Genomic DNA, 23,372 nt, shown 5'->3' with positions numbered 1-23,372 from the left:
AGCACCCAACAGCTGCCAGACCGGGAGACATACAATTGCCAACATCTTGCCAACCATGCAAACGCACACCGAAAGATTCTAACGTGACACTGAAGAAACTTCTGCAACCTTTGGTGTACGAAACGAGTTTCTTCGTCCCTACGACTGCAGAAAGCCAGCACAAGTGCAGTCGTTCCGCTGTGGCGTTTGGTGTGGCCGGATTGCTTTCACCTCCCGTGCCATGGGATCGGCAAGGCCTCGCGTTGCATCGATCGCTGTGTTGGATGTTGTAGCATGCCGTAGAGATGCTCCGTTCGTGTCGACATGGGATTTCAGTATGTCTGATACAGAGGCCAGCTGAGAACGAAGCGTGCATTATGGTCTCTATAAAGGATGGTGAACGATATCGAACCAACCATGCAGTGGCACACTTTTCCTACCATTATTTATGGGGTCGAGGATTATGGAGCATGCTGTATGATTAAAATATTGAATCTAATTTTTATTGCTTTTCTCCAAAGAGAGCACAGAACTACATAAGCGACCAAGAGCAGTTTTAAGAAATTTCAATACAAACCGATTTCAAATTTAAAAGAATTAATTTAAAAAAAATCATTTTCTGAGGAAGTCAGTTAAGTTCAAGAAGTTTAAAGATTTCCTTCTATTCTTCTTTTCGTACACACTATTTAAGGGCATGAAGAAATACACATTGGTAGGAGGGAAGGGCGCCGCTGGTAGCGGCACCAGTCTTGACACGAAAGGACCTTTCGAAAATCCCATCCGGACGCCGTAGCAATAACAGACTGTCCTACTACCTGGTAAAAATTAAGTCTAGTAAGCCAGAAATGACTGGAGAACAATACCTCCTGAGGTTGTATAATCAAAAATAAGCAGAAACTTGTGAATTCTTCTTTCTGATTCACAGTTACGCGATATGTTTTTTAACTATTTAACAATCAAAATTTAGGAAAACTAAGTGATTATAGGAAAAAAGATTTCCAACTTATAGAAATAGATAGAAAATTTAGCTATGGAACAAAACTACTAAATGCTTCTTGCCAACACAGAAGCACTATCGTAGTGTCGGATCTTAACTTTTTCATAAGAAATAGTCAATTTCTTTTACTACTTTCATTACCTTCCCGATAACCTTATTAATAAATCTGTCAACATGTGTAAATAGGCACAAAATCAAAGCAATCGCGTATTCACTTACCTTGAAATGCGGCTTCGACCGAGATGTCCGCCTCCGTACACTTAGCAGCGCACACGATGACGATCAATAAAAACCCAAACAGCCACATCGTTAACTGGATTGGATTTTCTCTTCAAAAGCACTGCTATAATCTGCTACCAGCGTACACGCACATTAATTATTAACGGATTTTCTATTCCCCGATCTCACTTTTGCACACTTTTCTATGGAAACGGGCACTCACACACACAAACGCTTTTGCACAGCAATACACACAGTAAGTAGAGAAGGTGGCACTCGCAGGTGCCTTTGCTTTCGAAACTGACACTTCTATACGATTCACTACACTGTAGCACTATTTTACTTTCATTCCTTTTCGCTTTTCATGCATTTGAGCTATCAAGTTTTTTTGTTATTATGAAACACTTTCACAGCTTAAACATCATTCCACTCCTGTTCACTGATTGCTAGCACTCTACATTCACTTACTCTCTCATGAAACGATATTACAAAATTTCCGGCACGAAACCATGTCTGTGGTAGATGAGTGTTCTAAAACATAGAAATTCACCATTAAAGACAACGATTGTAAAAAATACACTAACTCTTGAAGAAGAAAATCTAGATTAGCAACAGATAATTAATGAAAACCGGCTTAGACGGTTTATTAGCGTAATTCCGTCCTATCTAAGCTCTGGTTGCACTGGTGGAGGGGGTGGTTGTTTACGGTTGGCGTTATTGTGATGGCTTGTTATTGCCTATTTGTCGTGAAGGATTATTCGAGTCGAGCACCGCCATTATTTGGCGGTGTGTGAAGCTACCACCATAAGCACTGTTTTACCTTCCATTCATCCTTCGGTGCTTATGGAAGTGTGAAAGAGAGAAATGCAGAGGCGGAAAAATTAAGGCACAATTTTTAAGAGCTATGCAAAACAGCAAACCGATGCAAATAAATGATAAAACAAAAAGGGAAAAGATTTTTCCTCCTCGGTGGTTTCCGTCGCGACAAGACAGACAAAAAACCTCAACCAAGCAGCAGCAAAGCACTGAACAAGGAACACTGTATTCGAACGTTTGTTCTTTGCCTTGTTCTTGCCTTGTTCTCCTCTCTATTTCTTACACATTTCGCATCTCTCTGTACTTCGGTCGGTGTATACGTGTCCCGTTCCGTACCGTTGTTCCATAAGTACATTTTTAGTATTGTTTCCATCTCCATTCTTCTGTCGGACCGATTTCCTCTCATTTTCCGACACGCTTATGCGCGTGGGGTCGTGTTGATCTTTTGTTTTGCCATCCACTTCAAGCCATTGTTTTTTTTTTATTTTTATCTCCTCCCGCGATGCTTCCCATCACAATCACCCAAACTGGTCCGCTATCCGCTATTAGCAGTAATCGAGATTTCTTCGTAGATGTACTGTTGTTGTCGTATTTATATTGCTTGGCCAGTCTTTACGAACGCCAGAGCTTTGATTTTTTTCTTCCATGCCACCAACACGGGTCGAAAGGATGCGGTGTTGGTTGTAGCTGGCTAAGGCAAGGCAGATCCCTCATCTCCTCGATGCTCCTGTTCTGGAAGAGAGGCAGAAAATAAACACAAATCGTGAGAAAGCGAAAAAACACAATGAGTCATCCAGCACCGAGGCAGCACAGAGAAAAGAAAATAACGAAAAAAAACATAATATCCAGAAGGAGGAATGCTTCAGGAAGGAAATATGCACCGAGTAACCACACAGCGCACAATGAGCACATTAAATTAATGATGGACTGTGTTGTTTGCGATTGCACGAACCGAAAGCGGTCGCGTCTTTTTATGGGTGCCTCTCGTTTCGTTACCTCCACGGCTCTACTGCTTGTAAGCTGCACATGAAGCTTCAGCAGGAAATTGGCAAGATGGTATTCAATTTTTACGGCCAGTTTGCTTACGGGTGCAGAAAATTTACCAGCATTCTAAAGCGGCACAATCGTTTTGACCGTGCCCGGTTTTACGACCGTTGTCCGGACTAGCGGCCGAGATAGCACAAAGGATAGAATTACAATAACAACAATAGCAGAGGGAAAAAGATTTTCATGCTACCCATGCTACCCTTCATGTAACGGAAGAAGAGTTGAGCGTCAGATTTCGGGCGAGGGACGGAGTCAAGACTGACTGTGCACTAAAAATGTCTTACCATTCTGCATAAGCTACACGGTAAAGAATGTTTTTTTTATGGTGTGCGGCCTTTTAAAGTTAAAAAATAAGCAGTTACATTCATTGCTATTTGAACAACTTTTTTAAAACGTGTACGTTTAGGCATATAAGCGTCGAATCATTTTACAAAAAATAGTAGGATTTATCCTTCTCAACTTTATGGAGAAATCTTTATTTGAACTGTTTGAACTTGATATTTTAATAAGAACTTGAATTCGGCTCGTTCTTCCATCATGATGGTTCAAATCTCACCGAAAGTGCTTAAATATGTTTATAATTGTGTTGAGCGCTTAAACACACCGCACAATGAAAAATAAACACTGTGCGGAACACGTCTTGCTTGGCAGAAAATCGAAAGAAAACAAAGCTTCCCACCGCACCAACGAGCTTTTGGGGTAGCATAAAATTCTTTCCAATCCCGGCGCCCGAGGACAATATTTTGTTTATCACTTTGTTGTGTGGTATGTTCTGCTTCTCAACACGTGTCTATATTTAAGCCCTAAGAGTTTCAAGGCTGTCAAGGGATGGGTAGGTGGAATTAGAAGAAATGATTTTTTGTCCCTTTTCCTAATCTGCTTTTGCATGATCATTGAGTCATAGCCTAAAATGGACCGCGTATCATCCGCGGCCACCTGCACTGTGACGGTACATGGTACAAATAGTTGAAATCCTAAACCAGTTTTCCCAACCAGGCACTCTTTGCCAAAGGTGTACGACATTGCTCACGCAAATCGCCCGCAGCCAAGTACAGATGCTTTGCTCCCCATCCTAACGCAGACAGGATAGAATGTTTCTTCCACCCGGACTACATTCCCGAACGAGACTAACCTTGGTCTGTTCGCCTCACACATATGAAAACGACACGCAGGAAAAGGGCGCCAAATAAGACTCGATCTTTGACGCATTCGCGTTTCCATACACATAACTTGAGGGTTTGTGTGCGTGTGGACCCGAGTGTGCAGTCAGTCCACACCGACTTCCTCGAATGCATGACAAAAGCAGCTCAAGCAACCTGTCTCTAGCACGGGTCACATTTCCCACAACGCCCGATGCAAGCCGACATGCAAATACGCTCCGATACAAGCACAATCGCCTGCAGGCTTTTTTTCTAGTCGAGAGGTTCGATGTCCTGTGCGCCATGTGAGTGCTGCATGCGATGTGAATTCCTGTACGGGATAACACGGGATGAGAGATAAATACGCTTCCGCCTCCCTGCCGTCACCGTCGCTCAGGCTAGAGTTCATATTGCTCCAATTATCTGCAGACAACAGACGGAATAAAGCATGTGATACTAACTGCAACTTTTGCTGGCGGTCGACACTCGAACAGTGTACTAGCATGCTAGCGATGGCAAGCACACTCACATATAAACAAACAAGCAAACAAAAAAACAGAACGAAGCTTCTGACAGGCATCCGGAAAAGCGAACAGCGTCGGATGCGAAAAATACTGCCCGTGGGCCACATCAAGAGGGTGCATGTTGACGTCTCTTGTTTTGTACGTCGAGAGGCATAATTCCTCTTGACAATGTAGACACAGCTCCATTCGGTGGATGGCTGCGGAAGCTGCCGTTGGTTGAATAGAAATCAGTAAACGAATCGCTGTCTGGTGGAATTGAATCAGAAGCAGAGATAAAAAGTTACGTTTACAAAAAAAGTTATTAGTATCCGGCGGATAGCCTTTTTGAACGTGTTATGTACAATGAATTTTAATAGAAAATTTAAGGCAAAGCATGAGAACGATCCAACCACTTTAAAGTAGTCTCATTTAATTCATCTGATGCCATGCGTACGTAAGCTATTAGTAGCAAACTTTTATCTTCCAATACGATGGAGCAGCCTGGTACTTTATGAAGTTGGTCACCAAAATGAATATGGCTTCGTACAAAGACACGACGCAAAACTTAGGTAAAAGGAAATAAACTACTCACGGAAACCAAAAGTCCACTAGATGATCTGATTATCCTCCAACGAGCCACCACGTCATCTACATCACTTAATTCCCTATCAACGCAATCGTCGCGTCTAATGGAACATACGCACACCCACACACCCACACACCCACACACACACGCGCACAAGCAAACTTTGGACATGTTAGATGACAAATAAGCTTCCAACGCTCGGTACTGTGAAAAGCTCTTCGGAAACCTCCAAGTCAACGGTGGCAGCTGGACGGACAAGGCTACTCACTTACCGCCACTAAGCTACATGCACACTTCACATCGGAACGAACAAAATGTCTTCCGTAATCCTACTTAACAGCCCGTCGTCGTTTGGTTTCTTGGCTTAACTGCGCCCGTATGCCCGTATGAAACCGGCCAATGTGAAACGAAGGTCCGTCCAGCTCAGCACCATAGCGAAACGCCATCACGATAAGCCAGCCGATTGAGGAAGAAAACAATCGGCACTAGTCTTTCGCTCGCTCTTCGGAGGAAAGGATTTTGTATTATTTCCTTCCATAAATCGCACGCACATGGACTCGTGGTTACATCCATTTGGCGTTGGTTTCCAGCCCATCCTCCGGCAGGCTTTAAGACGTTGAGGGGGGACAATTTTACATCACAGCACGCCATTTCACTCCATACGGCAGGATATATGGTGCCATTTGCTCCAAAGAGACTTCTTTTTATATGCTTTTTTATTAGCTGAACCAATCGTTTTGTTTAAATCTACAAGGATTATCATGGTGAGAGATGAAGAAGTAAAACAAACTGCTTTGCACCATGTAGCATTTCTCAACGACACATGTAAGTAGCCTTTTATGTGAACCACGAAGCAATAGTACATGTTGTGGTTCGTAAAACTGAAGCTACTACAATTTAAATGGGAAATGATACTGTTAATCAAGCATTACAATGCCAACGACTACATTGGTATTACCCTTTCAATGAATAGAAGCAAACCTTTTTTTTAGTAATAGTTTTTATATTGGTTCTTAGATATTTTATGCTGTTGATTTTAATATTAATATATAATTTTCGATTTCAATAATGATCATTCCATTTGCTACTAGTAGGTTTAAATATAACACATCATACGCTTGATTAATTTTCAAGAACTTCGCTTCTCGGGCTACTTTGTTCGGTATCATTCCCATTCCCAGTGTGGTTGCAATGGTCACAACTCCCTCTATTGCCTATCAAATTAGCTTAAACCAATGTAATAGGACATTTTCTTCTCGTGCGCTTCGTTCAATATTTATAATTACAAGGAAGTTTTCCTGTATTAAGGATCAATTATTGTTTTCTAATCCTTGAGGAGCATATGTTGTACAGTTGCAAATCAAAATCTACAGTAGAAATTAACAAATCAACAAAACTAACAGTGAAATATATTTTTCTTGATTTCTTTTATCAAATAATTTTAGCAAGTATATCATCAATGAAAATAAATCACTAGAGGTGAACAGTACAATGCATGAATAATTAGTTCCAATTACTTGATTTCAACGTATCTTTCTCTTTCTGCACATCACAAAATTCTCATCAAACATGCTCCGTCTCCAGCGGGGTGGAATTCAGGTGAGATTTGAACCACGTGTGATGTATCACATCGAGTCGATAGAACAACACAAAAGAAACGGTCGCTATGGAAGCAATGCGATTCAAACAACTACTACTGCGCCACAGTTCAATACATCGCATAAAATGCAATTTCTAAAGCATTGAACAACGAACAAAAACCATATTATGGAAACATCACGATTATGATATGTACGATAAGCCTTACAACTTACCAGAAATTAGAAATCCTTTTGCATTGAATTGAAAATGGGCTAAAACTCTATTGAGTTCCCTTATTAGTAGAGGATTTTTATCGAAATATTTTAAGCTCGCGCTGTAAACCTCAAGCTTTTACCAAAGTCCATTTTCATTAAGCCATCGGTATACGATTCCTGGCAAGGTGTTTGCGCTTTAAATCAAAAACTCATTTTATAGAACATGTTGTTTGTGGCACCATCCCTTGGGTATACAACCTCAAACCCAACCCACCCACCAAAACTGTATCACCCTTCCCGCGGGTGGTAAACACACCATTCGATCGGACGATATAATGCAATATGATCATACTGGCCCTACCGCAGGCATTTTCGCACGCAACACACAAATCATATTATTCGAAGGGAACCAGCCGAAGGGCAAAATTAACACATCAATCAACAATCCCCACCCATCTAGGTGGACCAGGATCACTGGAGCACTGGAACTACCGAAATTTCACACAAACTTGCCTCCAGCCCCTCGATCCTCGTATTCCCGGGCCCACCCGGATGGATCATCCCGGTCCGTGACCCAGCCAGGCTGACCGTTTTACCCAGTCCGCGTCCACACCATTGGCGCGATACATAATTTGCCGTTCAAGATGGTAAAACTTTCCAAACAGCTCGCTCGCACTACATTCGCACGTGAACGGCAGCTGACGCCTACTGTCTACTAGAGGTGGGCAAAGTGATTCTTTTGTATGAACTGAGTGAATCGGTTCATTTTGCCCAAAGAACTGATCGTGAACGCGGTTCTTCCGCTCACGTTACTAGAACAGATAATTAGAGATGTGCTGTCATAGACCATTGGCATTTAGCATCAACACTAATTATAGTATGCATAAATTTAGATTAAATACATTTTTAATTTGATAAAAAAAATCAAACTAATGTTGTTTATCAACATCAAGTTTGATGATTTTCATATAGTTTTCGAAATAGTCATGATAAGTATGAATAAATCGGTTTTATTAAGATATTTGTTGCAGTTGTATAACGTATGAATGCTTATTTTATTTCCATAGTTTGTAAAACATAGGACTTATTCTAACATAACGCATAATAACTCCAAGAAAGTAATTCAAATAACATGATTCATGAATACAAATTTCTAACAAACCAATATTTAACAACCAGTAACAAATTTATAAATTCTGAATAACAATTAAAAACTTCGTAGTAAAAAATTATAAAGGAACTTCAATATACGTACATAGAATATTTAATTATTCTAATGACAACTATGCATATAATTTTGGAAAAAGATTTGAGCGAAGCGAAAATGTATACATCTGTATTCAACACTTCCCATACTCTTTACTCATACCTACCAATGTCTTGCTTTTTCTAACTAGTATCTCTTTCATACCTACAATGAATATGTGATGACTACATTCGTTCACGGTTCATATTTGAACCGACAGGGGATCATCTGATCTATCAGTTCACAATAGTTCACATCGTGAATAGCGCAAGTTGAGGCTAGTATGCCGTACTCCTTCACACGAACGTAGCAGTATCTGTAAAGTGTTGTCTTGTCTATATGTATCTCTGTCATACCTACAATGAATATGTGATGACTACATTCGTTCACGGTTCATATTTGAACCGACAGAGGATCATCTGATCTATCAGTTCACAATAGTTCACATCGTGAATAGCGCAAGTTGAGGCTAGTATGCCGTACTCCTTCACACGAACGTAGCAGTATCTGTAAAGTGTAGTCTTGTCTATATGTATCTCTGTCATACCTGTAGTGAATATGTGATGACTACATTCACGGTTCACGGTTCATGGTTCATATTTGAACCGTTTGCTACTCTTTCATTTGGATTCAGAACTAGTTCACATTCTGAATACCGTTCATCCTTTCTCTCACGTACAGTAATCGGTCATATGAAGCCTATGAAGCAAGAATATATGATCATGGTCATGAACTGTGCTATCTCTCTGACGGTCAGTCTTTATTCTGAGAGAAACATTTTCTCTCTTGTTGCATCTCGCTTACTCGTTTTGGCGTTAGGTCTCCGTTTTGGTTGGCTTTTCAGTGTAGAATGTTTATTTGCTCTCTGTTTCATTTCTGTAAGTGTAAGTGTGTTTATTGATAAAAGGTATTTATGTAAGGTATGGTTAGTCAGGAATTATTATCAAAACTTGTTACACTTGCGTATTATCTTTCTTCGCGTACATTTAATTATATTTCACGTACATTTAAAATCACGTAAACGTAATTTTAATGTTGATCATAATGAATCGTCAGTCCTATTTTTGGTGAACGAGCTCACTCATTCACGACAATGAACTGAGTGAGTGATTCGGTTCACGTTCATTTTGCCCACCTCTACTGTCTACCCGTATTCGGAGTGGGCTGCCAAAGTTTTGCGCCAAGCGGAGCGTTACGCCGAAAACGGAAAATTCCCCCTTGGGGAGCGCACACGGGCCCGGACATTGAAGGCGTGTGGGTTTGGCTGGATAACAAGCAGGCTGGATACATTCCCAGCTACGGCTACCCTCCCGAAAGAATCATTAGCGTCACGGTGAGGTACAATGTAAAGAAAAAGGCAGCGAGGAGAACCCAGGCATTTGGCAGCTCGATGCACGCGAACATTGCCAATCTGTGTGCGGCAGGGTGGGTGTGTTTGTTTATATGCTCTCGTGACTGTGTGGATGGTTCGGTCGGTGGGTGGGTTGTATAGTCAAGGCGCGCAGGCATACAAAAGTGGAACGCTTTTTGACAAACAAAACCAACACGGGTACACAGGTATTTTGTTTTGCGCCTGGGAAAACAAAATATCATTACGGCTGGGGTGAGAAAATTTGGGAAAGAAAAACAGCATTACGTGGGCGAGAAATTAGAGGACTATGGCATGTGTGCCACTTTTACCACCGATCATATCAATTGCCATCACCTACAGAGCAGTCAGCGTATGGTGGGTTTTCGTCGGAACCAAAATTCCCCGAAAGTCTCACAGCTGATAGTTACGAAGGCCGTCCTACAACAGGATCTGAGAGAAGTGCTTCACCTTCGGTGAGGTGAAAACCTGCTAAGCCGTGTCGTTTGTCTCGAACCGACAAATTTATTTCCAATTAACAACAGACATTGTTGGACTTTTCGGGCCCTCTGCTTACATGGAGAAACGTAGTTCTTAAGCAGTATTAATGTCTTTCGCAATCAGCATCGTAAAACAACCCAAATCCGAATCCCACCACTCAGCGTACTCCCCTCCCTCAATCGGTACCGGCCAGACGGGGATTCACCCAGGGACATCAGTAACGGCTCCCAAAACTCTACCCCCTACTGTAGGCTGACCGTAGGCTGACCAAACCAAACAACATCTACCGGCCCACCAGCAAACCGTAAAAGTTTCCGTCCTCCCTTGGCCGCACATTGTCTCGCACGGATGCTGCTTGCGATGAGGTGGCTTACGTTAGTAATGGGGAACGTGGTAAACTTTTTTAATCGCATTATAACTTTCCATTATCGTTTGAATACATTACAAATGCCGATGGAAAATGCCACGACACCCCGGGGTCTCGAAGACAGCCCGCACAGCATGGCGATTGTGGCCACCTTTCCTGGGTGCGCTCGTTTTCGTGTTTGTTTCATGGCTCGCTTTAAGCCATCGGTAAACCGCCGAAATCAGAACGAATGTGTTGAATGTGTCTAGGGTCGGCATTAGGGCGAACGGACCGACAACACAACTACACGTTGCGATGTCCTGCTTATCGTCCATCCGTTGGTTTATGCTACGGTGTGTTGAAAATTGGAACCAAAGTTCTTTAAAGAGTATAGGGTACTGCATTTTTTTCCGCCTGAAAACCTTCCCATTGTATCGTAAATATTTTACTCTGCAAATGCAAATTTGCTCACCAGCCGCTCCAGGACGTACACTTTAAGCGTTAGGGAATTTCAGCTAAGAAACTAACGCACCATAGGTAAACCTTGATCAGGTTGGGTTTGATGCAAGTAAAATGTTAAGCTTTAAAAAGGAAAACCACCTTGCCTGATAATACTTCCCTGTCACTACTGCTTAATGCTGCCTGTTAATGTCAAAGGAACGGCGACAAATACAATCGCACAATCGCCTTCACCAAGTTCCTTTTTTGAATCTCCCCATGATAAAAAAAAACTCTCCAACAGTTTAATGAGCCGAAATGTTTCCTTCCTTTTTATGACACAGCTTAATGTCTGGGCAACAGCAAACTAACTAAAACATTTCCCTTTTCTTGCCCCCATATCCCTATTCTACTCCCGCTCCGGGACGTCCACAAGGACTGGAACCAAGACCTACCCAAGACGGGTACCATCGAAACTATTTTAAAACAGCAGTAACATTAGAGAAAGTTTAGCAAATAAATTGCGCTGAGTTATCGATAAGAGTGTCCCTTTCACGTTGCACGCTGGTGTTGATGGTGGCATACGTTGAGTCACTGTAAGGATGGAGCGAATGCGTCCGTCATACCGGCGCTTGCCTTATTTCACCACTGTAAGATGATACATTGAAAAACTATTCCATCCAATTTGTCCAAACGCATCTGCCGGTTCGCGTTAGATAGTGGACGAATGTTTTTAATGGCCACTCCAGTGCGGAACTTTTGCTCTTCCATTCCGGCACCTGGTTGTCCTCGTCCTGCTTAATGAAGCTAACTTTCTATCGGATTCTGAACAGTGAACAGGAATTAAATTGTGCGTATTTTTTGTCGCTTTGGCTATTATCAAATTTTCAGAGAACAAATGACTTGTCATCTGCTATAAAATACTAGCGGAAACGTTCCAATTCTCGGCTGCTCGTGAATTGCATGTGGATATTTAAGTTTGAAATGATTTCGGGATGATGGTTCATTTTGAATTTCAAATAAAGTTGTTTCTTAGATAATCTTACTTGTAGACCATAATTGAAACGGGCTTATTGTGAAGCAGGCAACAAATTCTTTTGCAGTTCTTATACAGATTAACAATTTTTAGTTCGTCTCCACTATGCCAGCTCATAAATGTTATTCTTTACCTCCATAACCACTTTAATCTATTACCCAAGCCCGGAACTTAGGCCGGCATAGGCGGTCCATCCTTTCAAGGTGTGAAGATTACATTTCTCAACAAACACCTCTAACCGATAGATATCCGAAATACCTGTCAAACTCCTTCCCCCCGACTCCATTTACTACCGAAAGTTTATAGCTCGTGGTGAACACTAGCCTACAAATAAGCAGGGTTACTAATCGTCCTGCCCATCAGCTGCACTCCACCACCTCCCAGCACAAACTAGCTCATGTACTGGGTAATAGTTCCCTTTCTACATCATTTGATTGGTGGATTCGTCTCTTCCTTTCTACTTCAGGTCAGAGTGTTACTGGTTTATTTTTATTCCACCATAGCCCATACTCACGAACGACGCTCCTTGATATATCCGGCAAGATGTTTCAAAAAATCATTCCTCGAAAGCGGTAAGCCCTCGTACTGGCGCTACAACTTGGGCAAAGCCAAAACTGGAAAACTTTTTCCCAAACAAAAACCACATCACCGGCACCGAGCTCCGTTCCAAGGGGCTGGGAAATCATTTGAGAGGGAGTTGGAGCGGTGTTGTCCGGAGTCCGGAAGCGGCAAACCTTTCTTTCCAATGCAGGATTAAGGCTCGGCCAAACTTCCCGATAAGATTAGTGTATTTATAATTTAGGACGCTTCGTTTCGGCTCCGACACTGCCATTCACTCATAGTCTACGGTTGCACGGTGGGCTAAGTAAACATGCATCCATTGGACCATGTTTTAAGCCATGCCTTAGGACAGGTCCGGTCTTGGTTGTTGAGCGACTCTTTGAGGTGTGCCTCTAATACCAGCTTAGCACAACTTCCTTCTTACGCTCCTCGGTTGAGGGGCCAGTTTCTTATCCACTTCAAGCCACGAGTTCTTTCGTTCCACTCAGCAGCGGCACTCAGATCTCGGCTAATGGAATAGTTCGAGCGAGAACTTGCCCACAGCGGAAGCTCAAATTATACCCACTTTCCGTTGCGGCGAATGCTAAACACCGTTCCTGCTCGGTCGACGTAGGTAACTCTATATAAGCCGCTAGACTGTATCATAAACCCATAACTTGATGAAACTGTGCACGAGCTGTTTATGTGCATGTCTTCATAATGCACTACCGAAGCGCAATTTCCAGCGAAAACACACAGCAACCGATAAAGTCACCGGTGCGAACGAGTCCATGTCGAGTTTTTGATTCATTTTAAACCGGCAAACTATGTAGCAGGAAAACTTCGGCCAGAGTATTTAAACGACTACTATGCAAGAGAACAGGAAAACATAATTTGTATGAACTTTGCTAAACAGTACATTGATAGCTTGAAAGTGCAACGCCAACAACAAAAACAACCACTTCACTGTGCTTCTGATGTTTGTCCATCGTGTTCAGGCGTAAAAGTTCACATCGTAATCAAAACAGGCTGTGAACGTTTTGAAGGTTAATTTGTTCTATAATGTGTTTAAATAAAGGAGTATTGCTTCATGTATCAAGTACATTAACGATGGTACATTCTAGTGCATCCGTTTTGCAACTCAGGGCTGGAAAAATATACATTTCTCAGACAATCTCATTTCTCATTTACTTGGATTTCATAATTTACCTATAAAACAAGTTGTGCAATGCATTAAATAAAATCTTTTTAGCAAATTTTCTTTTATGTTTTGAGGGATAATTGACTAACAAAAAAATAAATACAAAACCAGAAACTAACAATCCAAACCCTCGGAGGCTATAGAACCACAAATTTTATAAAAAAAAACCAAATTACGGTCCTTTAGTAAAATAACAATTATGAAAAGGCATTAAAAAACAAATTCTTTCTAATCCTATTACCTTAACACAAAATGGGATCAAATAGCATACACCATCTAAAACAGCATCACAGTTGTGGTGTAATGATGATAATTTTTCACAATGAATAATCCCACCGTATTACCGTCAGAATGAAGGTGGGAATTCCTGACTTTTTGAAAATTATGACACTTTTTGTGCTTTAACAGAAATAAATCCCGCTTACATTTCGCAACTCAACATTAAAAAAATGGGCTTCTTTACAGTGCAAAGCTATTTCTCGGCAGCGACACAAAAATTGCAAACATCCGCTACTCCAAATTGTAGCCCCCGTTTTAATTTGCACCGGTGGTGTTTCCCTTAAGAGGACACATTTTAATTGGAACAGTTTGTTGCAGCTTCTTGTTCGTCCAGTGTTCGCAATACTGCTGTAAACTGCTTATTAGGACTTAAGTTAATAAAAGAAAGTTGACATTTTCAGTCATCGCGCGGGTACGGTTATTTGTTGCACAGAAAAAAAAAGGTAAGCAAAGCAAAAATTTCATAAAAAAGCAACAAACGAACCGGTAAGCAAAACAACCCTCCAGAGATTCTTGGTGCATACAATGAATGTACGCGTTTTTCGCTCACCTGCCTCCTGCTGACGGCAAATGAGGATAATGTCGTCGTTTCAATAATAGCATGCCTTTACCAGCCGGGTAGTTTTACAACAAACCATGATGGTAATTTCCACGTAGTTCTCGCTGCTGTTTTGTTGCCTTCCTTTGGAGTAGCAGTAGTATCCTTGTGTGTGTTGTTGAGTGGTGAGATCGCGCACAATGAACAACTGCCTGCAAATCGGGGTACATCCGGTGCGTTAGGGGCACTGCACAACACTTCCAATTACGGTGAGACTTCCACTTGGTGGAAACTGTTACAGTAATTACATCCGACGTTGCCCAACTATCTCTCCGCCGTGGCTAGAGCTTCTTTAATTTGTCTCAAATGGTATTCGCAAATGGTGGAGCTTGCCCGAGGGCGAACACGCCCGGATAATTTGTCGGAGCGTCCCATGCCGCGTCCGGCCTGGTTGGTGCTTTCCGTTGGCTCTACCGTACACTGCACACGCAACACCATATAGGACGCGTCCATTATTGCGCCTTTCTAACCACCATCTCACCTGTCTGCTGATTTGTTGCCGGCATTGTTCCGTAGCGTAAACACCCAGCAGTGGGGGGGATAAAAAAAAATGCGATGCCTGAGCAATGGCAATATCATTTTATCGTATCCTTTTTTATGTTCCGTGTACCATTCAGGCCGTCGTTAGTAGAAGGGAAGCAGCAAAAACACATCCCGTTAGAGCACAACATGAATCGAGCACGCAACGTAACAAAGCCCACCAGGATCGTCAGCTCGTGACAACTATGGAGCCTTACAGTGCGCTTCGTGTTCGGGTGGTTGGAAAGCCAGCAGTAACCGCCATTTTCAGCCATTTGTCCGTTTGAGTGGATAGCACTGGCGAGGAATTAGTAAAAACAGCAACAAAGCTAACACAAAGTTCTGTTAACACGCGATAGGTACGATTGGAGGAACGCTGTGGATACGAATCGCAACGGGGACACCTTTATCCGAAACCCGTACCTTTCGACACATCGTTGGAAATGTGATGTGGGTTTTTTTTTATATTACTTTATTTTTAAGTGTGATATCATGCCGTTTGGGTCGAAAGAATGCTAACATCCGAGTAAAGTACGCCCGAAACTCCTTCGTTAATCACACCCACGGCAGCAAACTAAGCAACTATTATCAACAACCACTGAGAGCAGCAGCCCGGCTTTTGCACCGTGCCGTTCTCTCGTGCTGGGAAGGAATCATTCATAGTAAGTACTTTATTTCATTGGGGTTTCATTTTTCTGAGAGCACACATGTGACACGTCTGGCTCGACGTGACGCTCAATTCACGCTCACACAACTTTCACGCCTGCACACAGTCACGTCACGGTCACGAAACGGTGTGCCGATGATAATTTGAGCTTTAACTTCCGGTTCCGGCAGCATCCACCAATCGAACACATTGCAGCGGGCGTTATTCCTTGCAAACCATCTTCTAACACCACTTTGTAATTATTGCCCTCACCATCACTACCACATCACAACGTGATGGCTGAGGCACACGGTGACACGGTGTAAATAATTAGCTAGCCTCTAATTTTGTTTCATTTTCTGCTTTTTCGGCTTGCTTTCGCTAGCCGGACATTAAGAATTCCGTCACTCGGAAACGCCACCCCCATCATCCACCATCACGTTACGCGTATCTTCACAATACACGCAAACGCGTTCTTACCTCACTGAAGAACTCAACACTCGCGCACCTTTTACACCGTCTCGGAGCTCGCAAACACCGATCAAAACCCCCCCGAGCGATAAGCGGCTACCCTTCGGCCATGGTGACGTTAATCATACTGGCCACCCAATAGCCCTTTGGTATTCGCGTTCCCAGTATCAATGGTTCGCACACCGCAACACACGGCCAGTACACTACACACGCGCGCGCCCGAGCGCGATCACACATGCACACCCACACCACCACACGCAGAATAATGCTGCTGCACGACCGGAGGATGTAGCAGAGCTATTCGCACCTGTTTAGAACGAAACGAGTCGCCCTGTCCGAACGCCACGAAAGATGAACTCCAACTGATGGAAAACGGTAAAAGAACCCATGCTCGCTCTGTACAGACACGCATACACGCGTATTGGAAAAGGCTCAAAACGTTTCTTCTACTACGTAGCCAGACAGGACACTCCAACTCTCTCGCCAAACAGGATAATGAGGGAATCACCCACCGAAAGGGAAAATTCTCTCCCTTACCTACTCTCTTGGCGCTCGTTTTTGCTCACCATCCGCTCCGGAGCGGATTGTTTATATTTTCCACCGACAAGGCGCGTTACAGTGACGTTCTTGTAAAGACGCCTGCTTTTCCCACCAAACGCCTCCAACGCGAGAACGCACTTGGTGGTGTTGGTGGTGCCAAAGCAAGCGCGTGTGTGTGTGTGTGTGTGCACATGCGCCTGAAGGATAGGCAATCATGTTAACAACAACGTTTCGCCGTGTAATGCATTGACGAGCAGCCCTAATACACTGCGCTCGAAAGTTTGTGGATCGAGAAGAATGGGGCACGACGGTTGGTGTTTTTGTTTTCCATGACGCGCACCGACTTTTTCCCAAACAACAAACGACCTCACTAACACATCGGCATTCGGCGAGTGTAGTACGTTGAGTTGGTTGTTTGGTTCCGTGTGTTTGTGCCATTGAAGTTCAAGCATTTCATTTTTATCTACCTCGGTTGTTCCTTTGTGGGTCGGAGCGGGGCGTTGAGGTTGAGGTTAAGGGAAAGGAAAACATGGTCTCAAATGGTAGCCATCGAAACCGAGTACCATTGGTAGTACTGTGTAGTCGTAAGCCGAATGTACGCACACGGGCGGTACACGAATGGCAGAGGAAAATGTGTGGAAAGTGACAGGAAAAACTCGTCATTTCCTCACATCACACCACACCAATCTTGCTTCGATTTTTACACGCTTCCCATTACTATCAACTGTCTGCCATCGTTCGTTCATTTCTCGTTCCAGCACTCGCTTTCCTTTTCCCGTCCACACGCACAGTAATGATTGTCCTTTTTCTCGTGACCTCCATCATAGCACGGTTTCTCACCACCCGCACCGGTGACCCTCTCGAGCATGAGGTTTAGGTGCAAAAGAAAAAACACACAGCATAATATCGATTCGTTTGTACATTCATGCAAAGATTTTGCCTACCCTTCACCACCTGCAGCGGGACATTCATCCCTTCTGCAACGGTCTACTCAGCTGGATGAAGAGCTCGGTAAGCCGCTTGGCGGCAACGATGGGTAAATAACAAACCCAGCCTACTCGCCTCGCACCACTGCAAACGGGACCGTAAAATCCGAGACAAAACGGTTCAGTGAACAGAGAAGTGCAGCAGACGGCAAAGAGGACACGCTGTGGCCAACCGAACCGCCTATACTACTACTGCGCGACACAGTGGGCCGACGATGTTTGAAGAGTCGCGTAGAGTGTGCCACCCTTTGCGTCACCGTGATGGGGTTAACGTGGGGTAACCTCGTGGGTCGTCACCACTCCACGGTGGCGCTCGGTCAACGATCCCACGGCGAGAGGAAGTCAACGAGTTTTTCCCGACCACCGTTTCGATCGCAAAACGGGAACGTACCACACGCTAGTTGAGGCTTTCGAGCGTAACAAAAGAATAACTTTGCTACACGCTTTACACTCCTCGGTTCTTGGTTGGCGGCCGCGGTAGCGGGATGTAGAACCAGAAAGGGTGTGTGCCGTTCACCCTATCGAGCCCTCTCTTACGAATACCTCTTCAATTGTAGCGGTTTCAGCCGTCATTGCCACTGTGAGCGATAAGGAAGGAGCTCCTATTTCCGTTTGCCACCATTTTCTTTCCCAATCATTTGGAGTATTGGAGCACACGGACGGTGTAGCAATAGGAAGTGGAGCGCGTTGGAGTGTAATGCCCATTATGGTTAACCCGTTTTGCGTAACGGAAACGTTGCCCATCCCGTTGCGAGCGGGGACGTTTATCGAACGGAAACTAACCTCAATAATCGAAATTACGCAAAACCGAGAAGGACAAGGATGAGGGTCGTCTCATCGAAACGCTCCGTGCCTGTCAGGGGAGTCTTCTTTCAACAATCCCAACGTACCGTTTTCCCTTTTCGCAGGTGGTGAATTCCTACATTCGCTCATCACGACGACAATAAGGACGAAGAGCGGAAGCAAAATCGAACTACGCTCCGCACCGTTTCGATCGAACAGATGGACCGTTGTCGGGAAACTTCAGCGCTTCGACCATCCCAGCTGACGGAGAAGTACACTTTGCTTTTAACAAATGAATCGAGCAAAGTAATGAATATTTATGGGATTAATTCGAATACCGCACGAGACGCCGAACAACTGCTGTAACACCGAAATGGGCAGGGCGGGGTGCCCTTAGGCGAATGGGAACGGGGTAGACTGTTCTGGAAACGGTACCAAATTTTGGGGCCAAACCGGTAAGTGCTATTGGAATTCGGTTGAAGCACTTGAGTGTTTAATTGAATTTAAACATGTCGTTGCAGTAAATCGTCGCCCAGTAAATGGAGCCACACACGAAACCCTCACTGCTTACGATTTTAATCCAAACGCACCCAAAAGCGCGCTAGTGTTTCAATATTGGGAAGACTGATATTTTCCCCCTATTATGCCTTACCGGGTATCTTTTCCAATACTGAGGACATCTCTTTCTGTTGGGGCCTAGAAAACCGACTAAAGTGAATGGCTTTATTTGCTCGATCCTAGCACTACATCAGTATCCGTTGTACGCACATTCTCCAATCACTTTTCCCCCAAAAGCTGGTCGCTTTAACCTTTGGCCGATTGAATATGTATGATGGTTCTTCTAAAATGTTTGCCCAAATACTGTTGCACCATTCGACTCCGAGAGCTATTGGGGTGCAGCAAAGGGGGGTTGAAAGCTGTTGAACCACTGGTAAATCATTCGCCTGGTTGCTGCTATTAGCAAAACGATTTGCATAACATTGCACCTCCTCAAATTAGATCGGTTTCCAAACGGATTCCCAACCGATGAGGGCATCGAACTATGCCAAACTAAGGAACAACTCTCTCGTACCGAGATGGTGAAAGAACATTTGGGATTGATTTAAAGTTTGTTCCAAATTAAAGACAAATTAGTCTCTCTACATATGGATTTGCTATGTTGGGTTTAATTGGCATGCATTTATAATTGGTTGGAAACAATATTGCTTGCAATTGAGATTAAGCTATATGATACATGGTTTTATTATAAAGAAATATGAAAAAAAAATAAAATATGAATAAAATGTGAAACATCAGAAAAATCCTTAATGTTTGCGCCTATGAGTATGCATGGGCTTTCTAGTTCCAGTTGCCAGTAGAGGTTGGTGAGGAAACACATTTCTTTGGATGATGTCGCGCACGTAAGAACGATAAAGTTGAACCTGTAATGGAAAAAATTAAATTAAACTTGCTAAAATTATTTCTTGCACTTCCTTTTGTGTTTGTTGAAGCTTGCAAGTTTGCTGGTGATAAGGAGCACATTGTAATAGTTACACACTATCAATGTACACTATCTTCGATAAACAAAACACGTAACATGTGTCATATTGAATCCTCAAAAAATCCAATAACCATATATGCAATATATTTATATAAATATGAAAATACATTTCATGTACTACATGTATCAAGTACCGGGCGCCTCCAGCTCTTCCATTATAAATTACAAGAAATGAGAAAAAAGAAGAAGAACAAACTTTACAATGTTATTCGGCAAACAATACATTAAATAATAATTTTTATTGTTTCAGTTGTTGCTTCAATAGATTTTTGATTTACATTTCAATGTTTCACTTGGTTTTTCAGTTTCCATCTTGAAGTAACAACAAACACCGTATCATGCACTATCAGATGGAAGTCACTAGTTGCCGAATTTTCTATATAGTGCGATCGATGGTGTCGAGTTGACTGTCAGATTGCTACAAAACCTTTTTAATTTATGGTCATTATCTTCTGACAGTCTCTGGAACTAACACTAACATTTTTATCCTAATGCGTACCTAATTCATGTAGCAATTTTGCAGCCATCTAGGCGCCTACTTCCCCAGCCACCAACAACGAATGCTGTTTTGTAATTTACTTAGTAACTTTAATTTGTATCCTATACTACCAATTCCAAATTTTATTTCACCTGACTACGTATGTCAGATACCTAACATGCGTTTTAAATGAAATTTCATTGATTTGAACGTTGTCTCCCAGAGACCTCCAAAGTGTGGCGCATCCGATGGAACTTCCATCTGATTTCTTGTTCAGAGCACCTTCTCAATATTGTTTTTTTTTGCTGTGTCTACAGTAGATTGTAAGCTCACGCAAGTTATTATTTGCTCCCTTAAAGTTGTATCAATGTCAAACATTCGACGCATTGCGACTGAAAATACAGAAGAGGTTAGATACCAATTCAATATGTACAGTCTGTTACCGTGATCGGTCCTCTACGTTCTGTTTTTTGTGTGTTTCTTCCGAACCGATGAAAATTAATTATGCGGTGTTTCGATTTGACCGTTCGGTGTACGGTTCGCTTAGTGATTGTACTGAGTACAGTGTATTCCGTGGTTGTGCTTACAAAAATGATGATGAATAATTTGTCTTGGCCAGAAACGATCACAAAATACACTAATACATCCATATGTAACGATAATGTTGCCCCGGTGATAGTTTGGTGGCGATGTGATTCCTTTGTACACATCGGTCCAGCATAACACATACCGCTGATGAATAATGTTTTAGCTTGTCTTAAACGGTGCAGCGGTAGGTCAGCCATCGGTAAAAATCGGTCCTTAAAGCTGAGGCATTTTGTTTATGGTTTTTACCATCGATAATCGGAAGATCAACCTATGGCTGTGTTGCAGAGTAGATAATACTGTAATAATTACTGATTTCTGTACTCTATAATATTGGACGGTTCAAAACCAGTACGATAACAAGATATCTACATTATTTCGAGAAGCCTATGTTCCTTGAACAGCTCAAAAATGTTACGGAGTGTGGGAGCTAAGCATAGCTGGTGCATTGATTTCGATGCTGATCAAACCAGCAACGAATATGAACTGAACTATCGTAGGATGTATTGCATTAGGCTAAAGTCCTAGCAAGACATCGGATCATTTCACGAATGTAATATTAGAGGGTGCAATGTCACGTCCGAACTGTGTAGTAGTTGAGATCGATCGCCATATTTATTCAAAATACGCTTTAAGATGGGAAACCATTGAAAGGTCTGATTCGATTGATTAGATAAAAATTCGACGAGTAAGAGATATTACATTAACAGGATGGATATTGTGTACAACAATCATTTCCTGCTCTTTGATTTACCAAATGATGTAACTAATGTATTACATTCATGTTATTTTGAACGGTTTTCATGTGATATTATGTTACAAATTTCTATATTTCTATGTAGCTCTTGTCCAACATCAGCCGTTTCTTCTTCAAGGACTTATAAGTAAATATTTAAATTTTAGCCATCAAACAATTTTTGAACATTTACTAATGATCCAAATAATAAAGGATCAAACATAACAAAGCATCTGAGCTGTTGTTATGTTTCAACGAAACCTAAGCAAAACATTGAAGATACATTTGTTCGTTACATTATGAACAAATTCACACTCATGTTTATGAATAGCGTAACTTAAACGGTGTCAAACTACCTGTCCTGTGCACTCACCAGCTGTAACTAAAGTTACAAATCTTTTGTCTTTAAAACCGCTCACACCAGTTTACATCGTATGAAAATTCACACCTGTTTTTTTCGAGCGCGTAGGACGAGCCGCAAAGAAGCAAATAGATGTCCCATTTTAAAGATTTACCATCCACCATCAACATGAAACTGGGAGTGTTGTGTAAAAATGGACACTATTCCCTATTTTCTTACGTAACACAACCTTCGCCCGCCGTGTACGCTCAAATCACACTACAAATTTCGAACACAATACACTTATTCCCCAAGTGGATGCCATTTTCGTTGCGATTTGCCTTTCGTTTTTTTCTGCATTTTTCCTTTCGTGATCCCGCTTCTGCCAAACGGTGTCTACCATTCGCAACAGCTACGGCACACCTGAGACCCATCCGCTCCTTCCCAATGGGGTGACATATGCCCTGACCAGGGATGAAAGCCATCCCACAGTTCAACAGTGGCGCCCATTTCGTCCCACCACCCAACACCAACCTCAAGTGACTGTTGCATCATTTGCCATCGTTTCGTGTTTCTATTGTTTTCCTATACTGCTGTACAGTGGTGTTCACTGGAAAGGAATGTGTATGGGGATACAACACATAACGCACCAAATGCACCGAAGGTTCCTTTTATTCAAACACACTCGCGCTGTCACGTTCTCGGGCATCGAGCAGCGGGGCCGGGGAGATATAAACATTTTACGAAGGGAAATCTCGCAGGACATCCAAAGCCAATCCAGCGACCACATTCACCAGCTGGCAATGGAGCAGCCGTGGCTTTAAGCCATGTTTTATTAACAAAACAACAAAGCGACACTGGAAAGAATGCAAAGTAGAATGGGCGAAGAAATAACACGCACACACACACACATACATCCTACTCCACTTGAATGTACTCACACGTACTCGCCCACACGTATTAAAGCGCGATCGGTTCGAAGAAGAGAGAAATGCTTGATGAAAGGAAAAATTTGCATATGCTTCAAAACAACAAAAGTAAATCCCTGCTGAGGCAACCAGGTTCATAAAAATATATAAAAAAAATTTCCTATAGAAATGGGTGAAGCGATACGAATTTAAAGGATGCGCCCG

General features: G+C 42.6%; 1 protein-coding gene across 1 annotated transcript in view; it reads right to left on the bottom strand.

Annotated features, from left to right (window-relative positions):
* The window catches only part of LOC128715359 (uncharacterized), a 108,676-nt gene extending 107,393 nt beyond the window's left edge, over window positions 1-1,283 (bottom strand). The window contains exon 1 of the mRNA XM_053810241.1: window positions 1,196-1,283. Coding sequence (XP_053666216.1) covers window positions 1,196-1,283 — 88 coding nt within the window. The remainder of the gene's footprint in view (window positions 1-1,195) is intronic.
* Between the last annotated feature and the right edge of the window lie 22,089 nt (window positions 1,284-23,372).

This window comes from Anopheles marshallii, chromosome 3 (assembly GCF_943734725.1).
Source record: "Anopheles marshallii chromosome 3, idAnoMarsDA_429_01, whole genome shotgun sequence".
In the NCBI taxonomy this organism is placed as follows: domain Eukaryota; kingdom Metazoa; phylum Arthropoda; class Insecta; order Diptera; family Culicidae; genus Anopheles; species Anopheles marshallii.
This window is presented reverse-complemented; position numbering and strand designations above follow the sequence as displayed.